At 45.9% G+C, this 18,887-nt stretch overlaps 1 protein-coding gene across 1 annotated transcript in view; it reads right to left on the bottom strand.

The window, feature by feature from the left end:
• The window catches only part of COL20A1 (collagen type XX alpha 1 chain), a 40,764-nt gene that overhangs the window by 13,908 nt on the left and 7,969 nt on the right, over nt 1–18,887 (bottom strand). The window contains exons 7-23 of the mRNA XM_072350061.1: nt 18,150–18,305; nt 17,350–17,469; nt 17,030–17,194; nt 16,404–16,568; nt 14,888–15,060; nt 14,574–14,703; nt 13,920–14,065; nt 12,729–12,852; nt 12,178–12,317; nt 11,877–12,006; nt 11,249–11,391; nt 9,903–10,035; nt 6,333–6,475; nt 5,649–5,778; nt 5,301–5,357; nt 2,749–2,787; nt 930–1,068 (exon numbers count right to left, since the gene is read on the bottom strand). Coding sequence (XP_072206162.1) covers nt 930–1,068; nt 2,749–2,787; nt 5,301–5,357; nt 5,649–5,778; nt 6,333–6,475; nt 9,903–10,035; nt 11,249–11,391; nt 11,877–12,006; nt 12,178–12,317; nt 12,729–12,852; nt 13,920–14,065; nt 14,574–14,703; nt 14,888–15,060; nt 16,404–16,568; nt 17,030–17,194; nt 17,350–17,469; nt 18,150–18,305 — 2,233 coding nt within the window. The remainder of the gene's footprint in view (nt 1–929; nt 1,069–2,748; nt 2,788–5,300; nt 5,358–5,648; nt 5,779–6,332; nt 6,476–9,902; nt 10,036–11,248; nt 11,392–11,876; nt 12,007–12,177; nt 12,318–12,728; nt 12,853–13,919; nt 14,066–14,573; nt 14,704–14,887; nt 15,061–16,403; nt 16,569–17,029; nt 17,195–17,349; nt 17,470–18,149; nt 18,306–18,887) is intronic.

Genomic DNA, 18,887 nt, shown 5'->3' with positions numbered 1-18,887 from the left:
TCATCAAGCATCATTTCAGGACTGATTCATAAGTAATATCAGCTTCTTATTTCTCTTGTGATGGAGTGATGTCCTTGGAAAGGAATATGTGCCAACTGAACAAAAGGACTTGCCCACAATTTCTGGACTATTAGACCAAAGAACTCTCTGAATCTCTCCCACTCTGTGTACTGTAAGAAGCTTTGCTTCTTTAACTAAGATTAAACTGAGCCAGAGCCTCAGTAATTAGGCTTTAAACAAAGTAGCTCTGAATGTCAAGAGTCAGATCGTTCTTGATTTATTATCATAAAAAATGAGTGAGGTCATGGGAGCAGCCTGGCCCCCTGGGACTCACGGAGAAAACAGGGTCAGGCCACAGCCCTCAGCGGTTATTCCTTCTCAACAAGTAAAGCCCAAGCTGCTGAGAGGAGTGAGGAGACAATATTTACTAAGGCAGAGCTCTATCTCCAAACTAGAGATGCTGGGAGGAGGGATTGAAGATGAAGACATGACCTCAAACTGCCATAACCAAAGCGTACGTGGTTGTGGGCAGAATGCCTAAAGAATCATGCAGTGTCTGTACATGATATAATCCTTACATCCAACACAGCAACCAACTCTGCTGCAGAAAGGGATTCTGCTGAATGGAAAAACCTCGCCATATGAAAACACTTGGCAGCAGACAAATGAATAATGAATGCCCCCGTCGTGTCCTATTGACTTCTGAGATTCATTCCATACCCATCTTAAAATCAACCCAAGGCTAATTTCTGAATATATTAAGGAAAGCTGGCATTCTTCTCAGTCTACCTGCAGTTCAGTTTAGCTGAATCTTTACAATTTCATTTTGAAGATGCCAGAGAGGATTTGTCATTCACACACAAATCAGTGAGCAGTGTGAGCACAGGGACCCGTGATGAGCTCAATGTCGGTCCCAGCTCTGCTCCCACCTGGTCCTCAGGGTTAGCTGAATGTCTTTGAACAGGGTGAAGGTGCGGGAACCACTAAATATGAATGGCTCCATAGCCACTCCTTTAATGGAGGCATATTCCTTCTCTACTAAGCCAAACGCTTCCATCATATTGAATCCTGGAACAAAGAAAAGCAGAAAAATAGGTGGTTAGGAAAGACAAAAAATGGGATGGCAGAGCAGGTAGGATGAGCTTCTAGCTAGCATGGAGACCTCAACAGGAGAAAAAAACATAGGAGCACAGACATCAGCAAGGCTGCACAGACTGTCTATAAAACTGGATTGCATTCCACAAGCGGCAGCCAAGGGCAACAGTTGACGTCTGCATCATCCACTGCTGCAATCACCTCTTGGAAAGAGATATACAAAAGGTGAAGGCTTCCGTAATTTCGTTTTCCAGAATGAAAAACGAGTGAGAAATTCTGTGATTCTTTAATTATTCAAAAAAGTTCATTTCCAATAGATGCAAAAATATTATCTTTAAAAGACGTGGAATCTGTCCAGAGATTGCTGGCAGGAAGAATCATTTCTGCTCTGAAGTTCCTGATATGTGAGTCAGAAAAACTGGGGAAGGACTTTAAAATACGAGCATTTCCATTTCTCTCTATTTCCATGAGGCACTCAGAGGTTGACTCTCCTTATGTGATCTACACAGAGAGAGGTTCTTCCCTGACATCTCTGACATCGCCTGTCCAGCTCATGCAGCTTCATCTCACTTTCATGGCTCATCATTAAAGCTCTGAGTCATTTTCTCATTTCGGTTTTCTATTTGGTAAGACAAGATCTTGAAATTGGATTTTTATTCTTTCTTTTTCACTTTATCTCAGTTTGCAGCAGCCCGGGTTGAAGGAGATAGCTCCTGCTTCAGTAAATGAAGGGATACAACTACACTACAATGTGGTCCTTTCAGTTTGGATTCCCTCGCCCCTTCACCATTTACTTTAATCTGCAGTTGCTTGGCTTGAGTGGTTATTTTGCATAGAGGTTGATCCAGAGAGCACTTTTTTTCATTGCCCAACACATTAGGGAGTTATCCAAGAGAAATGAGCCACTTGTGGGCCATTTATCTTCAACACGGGGCTCCTGGCACTGGAATTTCATTAAAACATGCAGGAAACACAATGGTGTAAAGACTGACAGAGCTCAATTCACAATTATAGCCATATTGTAACATAACAATATTATTTTCTTAAGCAACGTGTGTGTCTGATGCAACCCACTGCAGCTCAGTCTCCCAGTGCACCTTTTCCTATCTACCCCATTTGGTCCCATCCCATTGCATGCATTTTTCTTTGTATATTCACTGGAGCAAGGAAGCAAGCAGGCTGTCCCACCACGCCTCAAGTGCGTGCCCTAAGCAACACATTCATCCTCTGTCTTGCACCTAGTGAACAGTTATTCACATAAAGACAGATGGCTCAAGCAGCAGAGACAGACTCGCCCAGTAATAGCCCAAACTCTGATGAGAAGAGCAATTGCTCTGGCTGAAGGCTAGGACAAGGGTCAAGTCCCTGGCTGAACAGCCCTTGAATCCATGTCATCCATACTCTATGAATACACTCCAGCCATTCCAGATTGGGGCCATAGCTCTCTCTCATTTCTTCTCCCTCAGCTTGAAAAGTGGTCTTCAGTGTCAGCATTTGAAGGGTCTCAGGTCTTACCTGATAGAGACTTTTCCCCTTTCCCTCAGGGCAGGAAAAGAATTCCACCTTGCTCAGCTGCTGAATATTTCTCAACACCCCCCCGAGATGAGACACTGTTTGCACATTGCCAGCAAAGGTTTTGATGTGATACTGTACCTCGTACGGAGCCTGCAGAAGAGCTGATGGGGGGACAGGCTGTGGGAATGGAACAGAAGGGGAAAAAAGTGAGGGAAGAAAGGGAGTAGGGGATTAGTAAAGCAAAATGGTTGCAGTTCCTATGGGCTCAGCAATGGAAAACACAGCAAAACACAGTGAATATTATAACATTATACAGCTTGTCTGGCCTGAGCCTTGTTTAGATATATGGAGGGAGGGAGAGGATTTATGTTTATGCTAACATAAAAGTTCTTCCTTGTCTTATTCATCACAAAAAAAAACCCAAAATACCGCCTTTCATCCTCAAACACCCTCATGATCACTTTCTTTTCACTGAATCGTCTGTCACCTTGTGATACGAAATACGAGGGAACATCATTTTCTGCAAGCTTCTTTTTGGAAACAGACATCAAAACACTATTTTTTATAAACGGTGCTTTTACTGAAACATGCACCTTAGTAGGCTGGAAAATAAATAAGCATATCTTCATCCTAAATATTGCGCCTAAAACTCAAAAGACAACACGAATTCAAATAGCCAGAAAGGGAGGAAAGATGCAGTGCTGCCCCATTTTGTACGGCATATGACCTGGCTTTGACTCATTGCAACATTCCAGTTAATTTTTCTATCGAGTAAGCCAAATTCTTTTTGCTCTTCTTCGCATTTGAGAAACACAAATGGTTTTGGCTAAGTTTTGCAGGTCCTTTGTTAGAAACTCACTTGATGAATCCTTTAATATGCCACAAGGCAGAAATCAACATCAGGGGGTGCTGGGGAGAACCAGCTGTAATGTGAGGCACCATGGTTATAAGCATTCCCATTTAAGTGGTTCAGGTAAGGGGGTGCTTTAGAAAACAGCACACGAATGCTACTTCAATTATCTGCTGCCTAAATGGCAGTAATCCCAGGCCATGGCTGCCAGATGGAGCTGAGACAAAGGGGATGCTTGATGCAAAATGAGACATGTCCCTGAAAAATCAAGGACACTTGACAAGATGGGCTATTTCATAAGTGATTTTCTAGGTCACCAGTAAAATAGAATCCAGTAGATCATTACTGAGGCTTCATTGTAACTTTCATATTGCTATTCTTACATCAGTGTCAGTTCATACCTCGTGAGAAATGCAGGGTTTACAATTGCCTGACTTTTCTAACAACAGAGGGGTGCCATCCTCCACATGGCAGCTGAGCTTCCTTCACTACAATTATTCATAGTCAAGTATATGCAAAAAGAAAGGGCACCCAAAGCAATGATGGTTACAGGACTGCCGAAGCCTATGCCTACAAGCCATACCTCTGCTCCTTGCCCTCCCCTTACAGAAACAATACAGCTTTCCAAATGCAAAACAGTTCTAAGAATTGCAGTATGATGAAGAAAACATAATTCCCTCCAACATCACACTGACAGGCTGCAGTCCTGCCTGTTTTCCAGGTATCCAGCTTCCTTGCAGGGGGGTCAGGGAGGTCCCTTCTCACCTCCCTCCCAGCACTCTCATTGCTCACAGCTCTTTGATCTAGCAATGCTCAGCTTACACAGAGCACCTCAGAGTCAGGGTGAAGGATTCCTGACAGTGACAGTCTGCATTTTGCTTTGAAGATTTTTCCTAGACCTCCCAGTGTAGGATTCCTGCTGTCTTGTTGTTCTCTTTGCTTTTTGTTTTCTTCCCCAGGTCTCAGATGAATGCAGTTACTCTCTGTACAACATCCCCTCCCACAACAGCTCAGACCACTTCTCTCAATAACGTGACTGCTTATCAAAATCAGATTCTTTTATTGCAACAGTTTTCCCAATACTGTAACATATCATCTCCCCTCCTTCACATAATTCATTTTATGAAACACACAGAATTTAATATTTCTCCTGTTGTCTTTTTAGCTATCATAGCCACACACGCTACATTTTCCATTAGCTTTATGGGACAATTGTTTTACAGGGCTGTTCCTCTGTGATCTGCACACCTGCACACTTCCTCAATAAGCCACAGAGAATTGAGTCTGATATTTTCTTTGCTGAGCACAGCCTAAATCATTCTCATCTAATCTGCTTCGTTCTCCCCTCTCGGCTTCTCTCAACAAACTTTAAAGCTGAGGTTTTGTTTGGAATCATTTCACATAGACAGGAAAAGGCATTAATGCCACAATACGTATATTCTAATATTTGCTTCTTAACAGCTTTTTATAACCCTGCTAATTCAACATTTCTCCTTAATCCACTTCATATTTTGCTTTGTATCAGCTAGGAGAACATATGCTCATTAAATTTAATAAGGGACTTTACAAGGAACTTTAATTTAAAACATGTCATCATTCTCTTTGTTCCATTTTGGTCAAGTTGTGCAGAAATCCTTTAAATATCCTACAAGACTCTCTACTGAGTGAGTCTGCTTTTAAGGCTATGTGGTTCTAGGCTCTCCCTGGACAGATTCTCAGGACCCAGAGGCATCTGTCAAGAAGAGACGTGCCCACTGTTGCCTGTCCTGAGGGATCCACGCTGTGCTATTTGTTACTGGGAAAAAAATACCATTGCCAGAAGTTATGGGAGGTGATTTACCTTCTGTCTTAGATGGAACGAATCCTCGTATTGAAGGCAGTTTAGACATCACAGGAGCTGAAAGAGAAAGCAGAGCACGTGTGAGCTCTGCTGCTCAGAGCAGTGACACTTGGCTCAAGACCCGTATAGTCACCAACCCTTCTCATTCATCCTGGAATTGCCAGTAATACATGGGATGAGCTGAAACTGGGGCAGGATTTTCCCTTTTCCAGGCTCTCTGCAATTTGCTGAGCAAAACCTTGGCCACAGCCACAGCTCAGCATAAGAAGGACAACACTGGATGAGAGGCTACACCAAGCCCGATAGATGAGATCTGATGAAGATGCATATACTGATGGATGCACTCACCTGTCCGACCCGTTGCAGTTGTGCTCTCACTCTCTCCCATGTAGTGGACAGCAGAAATTGTCACCTTGTAGGCTCGATCGGGCAGCAGCGGCTGCAAGGTCACACTGCTGCTTTTCCCAGAAGCCATGATCTACAGCAGGATGGAAGAAAGAGCCCAGACTTTGGCTTTTATTCACACCCTGAGGCTACACTGGAGATTTCTAGTAGTGAGTTCCAGGGCAGCACCGTGGAAGCTTGACTACGCATTGCTATCAGAACTACTGTGTCCAGGGGAAGAGTGTTTTCCTAAGTAAAGACCTCAATATTCCCTTTGCAGATGGTTCAAAAGATCCCTAAAATGTGGTCGCCAGTTTGGGTTGCTGTGGCAAAAATTCACCGTAAAAGGTTAATTGTTAACCTGTCAAATCAGGCGGGCAGTAGAGTTATCCTCTACCACTCTGCCTCTTAGAATTCCCATCTCTGTTTCAGGGAGAGGAGAAAGCTGTGTTATTTGCAGCTTTGATAGATGCCAATAAGTGAATCAGGAGAAAGTCTTCTTCACAAAGCAGCTTGACAGCAAGTCAAAGAAATTTGGTTTTGTTCTCATGCAAACTAATTCTTGATAGGCAAAACCCTACTGATGGGAACAGCACTGTTGGCCATGAAACAGTCCCTCTGTCCCACCTGCCAAGGAGTTGAACTTACTGTTTGTTGGGCGCTGGGGTCAGAAACAGGACTGTAGGTGATTCTGTAGTGCTGTATGCGGCCCTCAGGGGGCTTCCAATGGATCTGGAGGCTGGTGGGGCTCTCGGAGTCTATGAAGAGGTTGGTGGGTGGGCTCCGAGAAGCTGTGCAGGGATTAAAGGGTAATAGCATTAAAGTCAGATAGTGAAGTCTGAAATCACAGCCAGCAATGCTTGCTTCCAGGTCCCTTTCCCAATGCTTTGCTCCTGTGCTATAACCAGAGCCTGAAGCAGAAGCAGCCACCTTAGGGACCAGGCAGGGGAGAAAACAGAGCCTGAAGGGGTGAGTCCTGCCTGAGACAATGCAGTACAACTCAAGCATTCAGTAATTCAAAGCCTAGGTCCTGGGGGAAAAAAAGAATATTTGGTAGAGAAAAGAGTCCTGGAGGCACGAGGAAAAAAAGATCCTTTGGATGCATCATGGACAAACACAAGATAACCTTCAGAAAGACTAAATTGTTCTATTCTATTTGTATTTCATCAAAGACCGGAGACACACTGGAGAAAAAGCTTGATTGCTGGTTAAGCCTGGATTAAAGTGAATGTATCATCATTTCGACTATTTCTCAGCTTGGCCTTTGCTTTAAAATTATCTTTCAAAGAAAAAAAAAATAACACAGAGCAGCCAGCACACAGGAGTTTGTTTGACACTTCTCACTCAGCACCCACAGCCTTAGGGAAGGATTGTGCACAAAGCCCGAGCTGCTCTCCTGTTCCTGGCCCTGCACCACAGTGGATGGATGGATCCCAAGTGGGTGATGGCCTGAGCCGTGGTCAGCAAGAACAGGGTTTGCCAGTGACAAAACTGAGATGTTTTAATTATGTAGATGCATTTCTTTCCCTGGAGTGCTGCTGTGTAGCAAGCTGGACCTGGCAACAGAGACAGTTACAGAGTGATTCCTCTGAGCAAGGGTTGAGGGTTATTAAGAGAAAGGCAGAGGAAGCTGAATCCATCCGCTGTTCAAACAAAAGAGGTTGAAAACTAGGGAAGAAAGTTCAGCCTGTGGCAATGCTGGAAAAAATATGACCTCTGAAATCACTTCAGATGAGTATCGTGATGGAGCATTACGGGAGTCACACACGAGAGTATGGGGTCACCTACTCCAAGAGTCTATTTCCAAGCAGTTTCTTGCTCTGTATAAATATCTGGCCTTGAAAACTTACTGCTGTGAAGACAAAGAGGTCTTGAAAAGTAGGCTTTTTTTTTTTTTAATTCAGAAGACACTGAAGATGATGGGTAAGTCCCAAAGACAGCCAAGGACACACACCCAGGCTATGAAGTTTCTATTCTGCAGTTTTACCTGCAATGCAAACAAGCTCTTCTGCCCACCCAGCAAAGACCGAGGTGACCTTAGAGCACATGTTGAATGAAGATTATTTGCAACTTCATTGATCCTCCTTCCTTTTTCTGGACAAAACAAGCCTACTTTTACTGAAGCTGAACCAAGTTTTCCCAGAGCTGAATCAGGCTGAAGGCTGTTGCTGTGCATCACCGCAAGGTAAAGTGGAGAAGAAAACAAGTGTGGGAGGAAAAGTCATTTCAACATTGCTATTCTTAGTGCTGTGCCATACCTCTGCATCTTTGCTGTCTGCTGTCTGCACTGGCTATTTCATTCAGCTGATGTAAGCGGTGACTGTTTAAATGAACAAAAGGAAAGTTAAGTGAAGTCTTCCAAGTTGAATTTGTTCTGGAAAGCCCCCGGGCTGGGCATAGTCTGATGACATGGATGTGACAGCCAGGGGAAAGGTCACCTCCCAGAGCTGCCCATGGGGGGTGGAAGCATCTCTGACACCCAGGGCACCATCTGTGCTTCTGTTACCTCCTGTTCCTTTGCAGGGGGAATCCTGGGTTACTCATTTTCAGGTCTAGCCAGAATCACAGACATAATTCCAAGTAAAAGTACAGTGTCTCCCAAGGGCCCCTGCTCAGCACCACCCAACTTCCCAGCAGCTTCCTCTCCAAGAGAGCATCCTCCATGCTCCCGTTAGCTTGGGTGCAAGGTTTGTGTCCATCCAAAGTACCACAAATCTTCTTTACTAATATGACAGATGAGCACTGCATAGAGCCATTAGTCAAGGACAAAGACTTTGTTATGCTAGATCATTTACAGGAACATAATGAGAGGAGAGCTCTTGACACAAATAAGCCTTGAATCTAAATATAATCAGAGACAAGAACGTATATCAGAACTGCATGTAAGTACGTGGTAACAAATCAGTTATCTGTGGGAAATACACCAACGTGCTGTTGCTCCTACTTTGCCTTCTGGTAAGTCTGCAGAAAAGGACTTGCTTAAGTGTTCTGCTCAAAAAATATCTCTAAACATCATATATTTTTCTAGTCAAGACTCAGAATTGGAAAAAAAAAAAGTGCTCCATTCACTGCAATGGCAGTGAAGGACTGGACTCATGGAAGAGCACTGTCAGTGTTACACAGCCCTGAGGAGGGATGCCCATGCATCCCAGTGATATGAAGGCAGATGTTCCTAATGCATCCCTGTTCCTGAAGAGGAACAGCAGCTGACAAGCAGAAGCCAAAATGTCTTCCCTGTCCTGTCGAGGTGCCAATGCCAGCAAGGTTTGGCCTGCTTGAACAGAGCTCAGAAGAACACCATCACATGCCATTGGCAGTGGGTTGAAGAAGCGGCTTTGACATTTTGTACTTCATGCTTTCAAGCAGCTATTCATTTTTCTGAACCCTCTAAGCAGCTCTCATTTTTCCTCACAGAGCTGCAGGATGCTTTCATTTCTTATTTGTTCTTGTTGGCATGCACCTCCTAGGTACTTGCCTGAGGTAGCTTTCTATAAACAAAAGTTGTTATTATTCATTATTAATAAAACCTGAGCTTCTCGTTCCAGGATTGCCATTTACTCTGAGCTTCATCAGCTCAACACCAGCCTGAAAGACTTCATTCTGCAAAGGAGGTTGAGAGCTGAGAGAAGGAGGAGAGGATTGCTGCTGCTGAATTAATTGTATTCCATTCGCTGCCAACAAAGCCATTATGCAGGCAATATTAATTAAGAGGACCTCTGGGAGTACCACTTTTTAACCTCATATCCTGCCTGTACAAAGCAAGATTTAGATAATGCCTCCACGCAGAGTCTGCCTGAAGGATTCTCTCTCATTTTTGCAAGTGCCCTCAGATGAAGCACAGCTCAGTGATGATGTAGCTGGAGAAACCCACACCCTTCGTAGCAGACAATATTTTACTAACAGGAAGCATTCATTAGGCAGCACAGTGACATATTCAGCTCAACACCCAACAAAAAGCCAATGCACTCACATTGATATATGCTACAAAAGAAGAAACGTACCAGCCAGCTCATGCTTGCCCAGTGTATTTTTATCAGGAGAAATTTAGAATATTAATATGGGAGCCTAAATGTCCCCAACCACATTTAGACATACGGGTCTGGGTTTTCAGAGCTGTGGATGACTAGATTTGAGCTCCTGCCCTGTGCCTGTGTCTGAGAGCATCCTGTGCCCTCTTTGTTATCCCTAGGCTGTGGAGATCGAGCACCGATCACTTACTGGTTCTGTGCTGAATGGAAACTGTGTCACTTCGAGCACCATCTTTGTAGTAGGCCCAGATGGATATTTTGTAGTCTGTGTTCTTCTGCAATCCTGGCAGGACAGCCGTTGCCGCATTTCCAGCGATGGAGAGCTGCAGCAGGGCAAGAAATGAGTCAGTCGAATTCCCAGGCTTCCCTAAGCTAGTACATGCCATCCAAGTGTCTGGCTCACAGACTGCCTGCAGGCACAAGTGAGTTAGTATAGGGCTTTGAGGATAAAGTCGACTCTCGCGTGTTGCACAAAATCCAAGCAAAGGCAAATTTCCAGCCCTAATGAATGCAGAGTAGATGCCCATGCATTGCTAGTCAGTTGTATTTAACAGCTACCTCTGTCCCACAACACAGAGTCTCTGGTACAAGCAGTAAGCCTGCTATGAGCATGAAACATCCCCGCTCAGTTCCCATCCTTTAGATATATTATGCATATAAGCCCCAGTATACTCCTATTCCAGCCTCAACATGAAGCATAGCAGGGGGTACTCAAGCACTCACTGTGAAAACAGGGGCTTGGGATAGAAGAGGTCCCCCAGCCCATCCCTACTCACACAGAATCAGCTCTGATTCTGATCAATCTTTGTGCTCTCATCAGTAAGACCTCATCCTCCCTGAGGAGTATTATCCCCAGAGCAGTAAGGACTCACCACCACTACAAATACCTGACTTGTACTTGTCTTTTCTACAACGACTTGACATTGTGGGCTGGTGATTCTCTGCAACCCCAGATCTTTTTCTACTGAATCGCTCCTTAGCTGTTTGTTCTACATCCTGTATACCTGTCTTTAATTATTCCTGCCTAAGCTTAATACTTTCTTTGTCCCTATTGAATTTCATCCTTGAGTTTTTCCAGAGCACTTCTGCAATCTTCCCAGAGCCTGCAGGACTCCAAACCTGCCGCCCCGCTGTCCCTCCTGCTTCCAGCACTCAAGGTGACTACAGCACTCAGCAGAGCCAGTGTGGGATAGATCCTGTCTTAGTGCTGAAGGTCCCGAGTGCATGAACCCAAAGTGATTTGCAACTCTGCCACTCTTGCAGATGAACACAGAGCCGCCATAGAATCATTAAGGTTGGAAAGATCACTAAGATCATTAAGTAGCACCAACAGCCCATCGCCACCATGCTAACTAAACCATGTCCCTCAGCGCCACATCTTCCCCTCTTCTTGAACAGGGACAGTGACTGCACCACCTCCCTGGGCAACCCATTCCAGGGCCTGATCATTCTTTCTGAGAACAAATTTTCCCTAAATACCCAACCAGCATCCATTGAGCAGGCACAAACCCAACCCGGCTGTACGTGGGTCCATACCTCCTGAGGCTTCTCTCCACCAGCTGTGCTCCACTTGATCTGATAGACAACCACATCAGAGGCAGCGACAGCTTCCCAGTGTAGCCGGAGGCTGTTCTCAGAGAGCTCCGAAACCTTCAGCGCCCGCGGCGGGGGGACCTTCACTGAGGGATGCAGGAGGACAGCGAGCTGAAGCCCTGACAGCGCCTTGTCAGAGCTGAGGTGGGGAGCAGATGGTTGGGAAGCAGAGCATCAGCCAGGCAGATGTCTGAGATCAGCCTGTCTTCCACTTCTTCAGATCCAAATGGCAACAGCCATCAGGACAGAGAGGAGTACACTGTTTTCAAAACCCTAATTAAGGAGGATTATTTCATTTGTGGAGAGGATATGTATCACTCTGATACTGCAAAAGGGAGAAGGCTTCCAAGGACAAAGAGGTTAGCAGTATGTAGTGTGCTTTCTTCATTTGCTTCCTCTTTTTATTCCTTTACCTCTATTATTAACAGAGTGGGGCATATTCCAACAGTCATTAGTTTTGTACAAGGATTTTGGCCATAAGCTGCTGAACTAGCATTGAAAACATCACAGTTTAGGCATACACAGGACAATTTGGTCAACAGGACAGAAAGTATTTCCATTGCCTACTTACAGGTGGTGACATTGCCAGTGATTGGAAAGGAGTCACCCTCATCATACATAGAGTGGACACTGATGAAGTACTGGGTAAGGGAGGACAATGGTCTCAGGACAGTGGACATTGCAGTGCCAGGAACCTCAACCTACAGTGGAGAAGGATGAGTTGGGAGAGAAGAACATGGAGACAGGCACAGAGAGCTTAGCACATCCCTCACAAGTGCCCATTTCAGAGATAACACTCCCTCCGTGCACCCAGGAGGACAGGGCAGCTTGTGACCTCCCAGCTCTCCCTCCAACAGCCCCTGAAGACTCACCTCCCCAGTGTTGCTCCCTCTGCTAGACACATAGGTGACACGATGACCTTTCACTGCCAGTGATGCTGGCTCCCAGCTGACCCGCACGGATGAGTGGCTGAGCTCTGAGAAGCTCAGGTATCTGGGAGGGCTCAAGGCCACTGCAACACAGTGAGTGACAGCACTCAGGGTTTGAAAGGCTGCACCAAAGCAATGCCACTGGTTGCCTCCTGCTGCTCACGGGTGACTCCATCCTGAACTAAAAGACTCAAAAAAAATTCCCACTCTGTGGGATGTCATGGAATGCTGTCTGTGCTTTAGGTGAAGAAATGATCAAGAAATTCCTCCCTTCCCCCCAAACAAAGCAATCTTAAGTAACAGTCCCTTCAGGATTCCTCTTTTACCAGGGGGGAATGACTGTTTCACTGCTCACCAGGTGATTAGAGACCACCTTAGGGACCAGTATTAAGAAGAAGCAGGATTTACATGCCACAGGAACAATACAAGAAACCCCTGACTTACCTAATCTCTCCCACCTTAAGTGTTTACAAACAACCAGCTGCAGCACTTACAGGTGGTTTCCTGGATGCTGGCTGGATCACTGGCATCTTCCCCATACAACGCATACACTGCAATGGAGTACTCAGTGCTGGGTGACAGCCCGTCCAGCAGGACCTCGGGCTCAGCCACCTTCATCTGTCACAGGGAGAAGTTCAGGGAGACATTTTAGTTCTGGGTACCCCTCAGTCCTGGGGAACACTTCAGTCCTTGGACACCCTTCCATTCTTGCCTGCCCTCTAATGCCCTCTGACCAGTTGGACATGGGCTTTGCACTGTCAGAGCTTCTCTTTCTCCCTCCCTCCCCAGGGGACACCAAGTACATTGAGGGGTCACACCACCTTCTCCTCCCAAGGCCTGCAGAGGTGTCTCTCTTATACAGAGGTGATGCTGTTATTCTGGGTTGGATCAGGGTACCTGAAAGTAAGCTCAAACAAGTCCTTTTTTGTAAGGAAAATATTGAGATTTTCCTGGGAAAGACACTGTAATGGAAAGATGAGTATGGATGTAAAAAGCAGAATGGCTTCCATTACTGAAAATGCAAAGCTGGGGGGTTGATTTCTGATAATAGGATCAAAATTCCCCCAAAAGAAAGGCAACAGAGCAGGAAGCTTGCATGGTTCTCTCCCATTTCCAGCCATCCTGCAGTGCTCAGTGAGGAGAGCCGAGTTTGAGCAGGGTGCAGCATTCCTGTGTCACACAGGGAGGGAGGATGGAAGGGGTTTCAAGAAAACAAGGTTTTCAGTGAGAGATGGTGAGCCTCTTCTCCTCTATGGCCTGGGAAGCTTGCATGAGAGCTGCCTGCTGTAAGCAGGGCCATAATAGCTGGGCTGCTGCCACCTGCCGCTAACACTGCCCAGCACAGCTCTCCCTGCACAGCCTGCTTGTGGAGCAGAGATTTGTGAAAGGATGGAACACTGTAATGCTGGTACTTCCGACAACTCATTAAAACGTTCACGTTTTGAAGACAAGCAAAGCAAAAAATATTTCTGTGCAGCCTCGAGGATGCAGAAGTTACTCTTGGGCTGCAGAGGTGTGAGCTCAGCCCCTGGGCTGCCAAAGGTTTCTGTGCTTCAGGTCTGCTCTGTATTATATTGTCAGAACTTAACCCTACACAGAGAGACAAGCACTCATTTTGAACTCCTTAACTGTGGAGAACCCAGACAAAGGAAAAGCAGCATTGCCACCATTCTCATGGAGCGTACCTCTGTTGTATAGTCCTCTGCTCCGTCGGGGGCTGCAGAGCAGAGCACCAGGTACTGTGTGGCTCCCTGGGCTGCCTTCCAGCTCAGCCTGATGCTGTTGTGACTCAGCTCGGAGACACGCAAGGAGCGGGGGGCAGACAGAGGCACTGGGAGGAAAATGTGGCAGAAAGAAATCTTCAGCATGTGAAGTCTGAAGCAGCTCCAGCCCCAGAGGAGAGCTGGCTTTACAACAAGCTGTGGGACACCAAACCCGCATCTAACACAGCCACTTGTCAAGGAGCAGGATTAGTCCATTTGTAGCCCAAGGGTTGAAAAGGGACAAGGGTTGTATGAAATTTCTGTTGGGGTGTGTTACTGCCATAGCAGGCTGAACTCAGCATAGTGGTGTCACTTGCAGAATGACAAAGGTGGAATGAAACACTTAAGGATCTGTGGTCCAACCCTGCTGAGCCAAATTAGAGGAGGTTGCTCAGGGTCTTGTCCAGCCGAGTTTTGAGCACCTCCAAGGATGGAGGTAGTTGCAGGCAAACTGTGTGAACCAGAGAGAGGGGGAATATACAGTGCCAGGCTCCAGACTGAGGTGGATGCAAAGGCAGGGCTATGTTCACCCCCCACAGACACGCATCAGAGGAATGTTCTCTACTCATGACATACATGTGGAGGTGACACCTCTCAGCCCATCCCCAACGGCTGTGTCATAAATGGGAAACACTGACACCAGGTACTCCGTGTGTGAGGTCAGGTTAGAAAGCTGCAGAGAAGAGACGGCTCCATCCAGAAGAACCTGAAACACAAAGGAAGATGGTCAAGTCCAGGAGGTGCCAGCCAGTTTCCTTTCTGTCTCTAGCTGCTATCCCACGGTCATTGCACTCCTACCCTCATCACTCTGTCTACCCACATCTGTCTGAATTTCCATCCATTGACTGGAAGGTAACTGCAGCCCCAGGTGTCCAACAGACACTTCTTACCTCCTTGGGAGTGCCGCCCTTTGATGGATAGTACACAACCCGGTATTTCTTCGGTGGACTCAGAGGAGGAGTCCAGGCCAAATTCATGCTTTTAGAAGTCACAGCTGATATTTTAAGGTCTGTTGGGCTCAGCTGTGGACCCGTATTTGCAGGGATATCTTTCACAGCTCTGCCTGGGTATTAAAAACACAGTTACTTTCTTGTACGCAGACTTCTCGTAGCAAATACACTTTTTAGCTTATAAATACGACTGCCATTTTTAAAACCAAGTTGCAGTCCTCCTCCCCACAGAGCAGAGAAACTATTCCAAACTGCTGTAAAATTAATATTAAAGAACTGAGCAAGCAGAGAACATAAATACTCCATAGAGAATAATTTGTGCATTCTTCTGGTTGCTGGGAATATTCTTTTCTATAGAAATATTCATTTTTTGCCTGGATCCAAAACATAAAACCCAGCTTTTTTTCAATTATGAAGATCTGTCAGAATGAACCAGAAGTTATTTCGGCTTCTTTTTCTATGCAACCATCTTTCTTTAGGCTAACCCGTACCTGTAAAAAGATTCCCAATTACATCAAACAGGTACAAATTACTAAAAACGAATCAAATTACGTCTATGTCCACCCGCGGAGCATTAAAATAAATGTACGCATGAAAGTTTGTCTTTCCCATCCTCCCTAGGCAAGTCTGAGAGAAGAGAGAGATGGAAATGTGTACGTGATATTTCTCCTGAGGATCTAAGCTAACATCTGGAGTCGTTCTTCACTCTCTTGTACATCATGCAAACTGCCCTCCAGCAAAAGAAATAGAAAAGAAATAGACTGTTTGGTTTTGATTTGAAGATGCCTTGGAGATTACTTAAAGTGTGAGGGGAAAGAAAATGCGTTTAGATGCTTTGCTGTCTCCTCTTCCTACTTCCAGATTTCTTCCATACAACTAATATATTCTCAAATTAGCTCATTAGCATCAAATTCCTCCCATTGATTGAAAGAAATGCAGAGAAATAAAGATTGCAATGCATTCTTCACACAGTAGAATAACAAAAATGGGAATAGAAGCCTCCTGTTCCCTAAAATACTTAGTTATAGCCATTAAATGATTTACAACCACAAAGAGGTATCCAGTACCTGGTTGAAGATGGCTGTTGCCTGTATTGGCAAGAACAAGAGCAGATACTTAAACCAAGAGCAAGAGAATGGAAACAAGTGAACAAGTCCCTCTAAGGCTTATTCACAACAGCAGGGAGTGAGGGTGAAGGAGCTGCATCCAGAGAGTCTTGTAAACATCAAGATCACAGCTGGACCTGGCCAAAGTGTTGGCAAGGACTGTTTTCAGGCAGCAATAGTACTGAGCAAGGAGATCAACACAGAAAGGAAGAGTCAGATGGTGCTGAGGAGGTGGTGGAGCTCATGGAGGGAAAGGTATGAAAACGGATGTCGAGAAAGGAGATTTTTTAATGGCAAGGAAAGCTGACAGAAGTGGGAGGAAGCTCATCATCACCAAGGTTTAACCTCACCTGCACTCTCCTTGCTGCTCCTCTCTTTGATCCTGGTGCAGAGGACCCGGGTGAGCCTGCCAACCAAGGAGCTGAGCAGGGGGAAGTCCAGCACGTTGTACACCGTCAGCTCAAGTGGCTCTGAGGCCACCTGCTTCAGCTCAGCCTCATCCGCATTCTTCACCCCTACAGACAGCAGAGCACAGGGCTGAGGAAACTTCTGCCTCCTGCTTGGATGTTGGTTGTGGAGATCAACAGCAGACAACTGAATTTGTTTTCCAGTGCTAGCCTTTAGGCCATCATAGCACTGCCCATATGAGGCAGGGGTCCTCCCCCCTTTGCTCTTGATGTGAGAACAAAGGTGTGCTGGGGATTAATTCGGTCTCAGGACTGAACAACACAACATTCCTACATTAAGAAAGGGGAAGCACAGACCCCAGGTGGGACCCAACCTGCAAGCCGTTTCAGCCACACAGTCCAGCACACAGCTGAGGCTCAGCAGCCACACTTAGTCCATGAAAGAAATCCAACACAGTCCTGCTTACTACCTTAGCTTTACAGCTTCAGGATGTTCTTGTCCTTGTTGAGGGAATGTAAGCTTCAGCATGAAAAGGGAAGGAAGGATGGCTTGATGCCTGTGATCTTACCAATAGCAAATATCTCTATGCCCAGGTTTTTCAAGGTCTGAGCAGCCAGGTTGGCATCATCCTGGGATTTTCCATCAGTCAGGAGGATTACCAATTTCTCAGCTTCCAACCGGGCACCAGCATCTGGCTTGAGGTTTTGTTCCAGGACGTGGGTCAGCGCCAGGCCTGGGGAGGAGGATAGATGGATGGTGGGCTACAACCAACAGATTGCCTCCAGCTTTATCCTTCCCTCATTCACATTGTCCCCCCCAGGAAGATGCTATCCTATGGGAACAGCTTCTCCCAACGCAGCCCTGCTGTGATCTGAGAGATGGAGTTACCTGTGAAGGTGTTGCCACCCTTGTACCGCAGGTTCCTCACTGCCTCCAGCACCTGGTCCCTCGTAGCGTAAGTGCTCAGATCCCACTCTGTGCGGGGATCGCTGCTGTACTGGGACAGCCCTAGGAAAGGCAAAAGCTATTGACATTGTGCAAGCCAAGGTAGGCTGCAAGAGGAGACCATGTTTTGTCATGGGAGAATGACATAAAGAAATGAACTGGAAGAGAAGTGAGCAGACCCAGCTCCTAGCTCCACTATTCCCCGTGGTGGTAGTCATCTCTGAGTGGCGCTCTGAAGCATTTTAAGGTCTCAGAGTTATTCAAGGACAAACTAGGCAGCTGCAAAGAGCAGGAAGGATTTACATCACCCCATTTCACACACAGCCTAGCCAGTGCTATACACTGTATTCAGCATCCCTCTGAACTGGAAGTGACTCTGTTCTCAGCTGAGACCCAAGAAACTCCAGCATGGCACTGCCACCCCACATTTGTGTCATACTCTGTAGGCTGAGCATCCCATCAGAGGGAGACAGCAAATTTCAAGCATATCTCAGCATCAAGCGGATGCTCCCCCAATGCCCGACCTGCTGCTGCCCATGCATTGCTTTTGTTCACCATGCACCTCTTTCTTACAGCCACTAGAGGCCAGAGCTTGCTACCAGATGGGAAAGTTGTCAAGAAGGATGCACAGAGTCCAGCCAAAAAGAATAAAACTCCTTAGGGCAGCACAATAACACAGAAATAGAGAGCAAGGTCTCCTCTGGAGGCATTTCTCAAAGTCAGGAAACAGGGAAGCATCCTACCTACTCTTATCTTGTCTTGGGCAATATTGAATGGGGAAACTAAAGCACTCAGGAACTCTTTAATGAGTTTGAAATTGCTGCGCCCAATGCTCCATGATCCATCCACAAGCAGGACAATATCAGTCGTTGCAGATGTGTCACACTGAAACTGGTAACCTGTAGGGAAACAACGTTCAGTAAGGAGAGAAGTCATTGTAAGGGAGAGAAGTCATTGTAAAGGAGAGAAGTCATTGTAAAGGAGGAAAAACATTTCAGTTTTAAGATGAGAAGCAAGTCTGCAGTGTAAAGCCTTGGAACACCTGCCAACCTGACACATCCCAGCATCTTGGGAAAACCACGTGGCTACGGGCAACATATCTCAGTATCAAGAAGCTGAGCAGTGAGCAGCAACCTGACTGTGAAGAAAGTGTTAAACCCATTGGGAAGTGCGTGCCTAGGCCAAGCTTTGCTCTCTGCACGCTGTCAGCTCCATTACATCTGAGCCCCAGCCTTTGCTTCCCTTTTATCTAGCCTAAGTCTCCAAAAGAATTGCAGGTGATTACTTAATTCCATTCCATTGTGAGATATCCTGTGGGCTATAATTATTTCCTGGTGTTATGTTAAATCCAATCTCTCCGCAAAAATCTCCATCACAAATACTCAAGGACTGCCTTTCTCCCCACCCCAGGCCCAAAGCTTAACAGAGGATAAGATAGGGCATGTTGATGATTGAATGCCTCTTCCCTGAATATCTTTCAG

This window comes from Excalfactoria chinensis, chromosome 15 (genome assembly GCF_039878825.1).
Source record: "Excalfactoria chinensis isolate bCotChi1 chromosome 15, bCotChi1.hap2, whole genome shotgun sequence".
Taxonomy (NCBI): Eukaryota; Metazoa; Chordata; class Aves; order Galliformes; family Phasianidae; genus Excalfactoria; species Excalfactoria chinensis.
The sequence above is the reverse complement of the archived record's forward strand: the minus strand, read 5'-3'. Positions and strand labels throughout refer to the sequence as shown.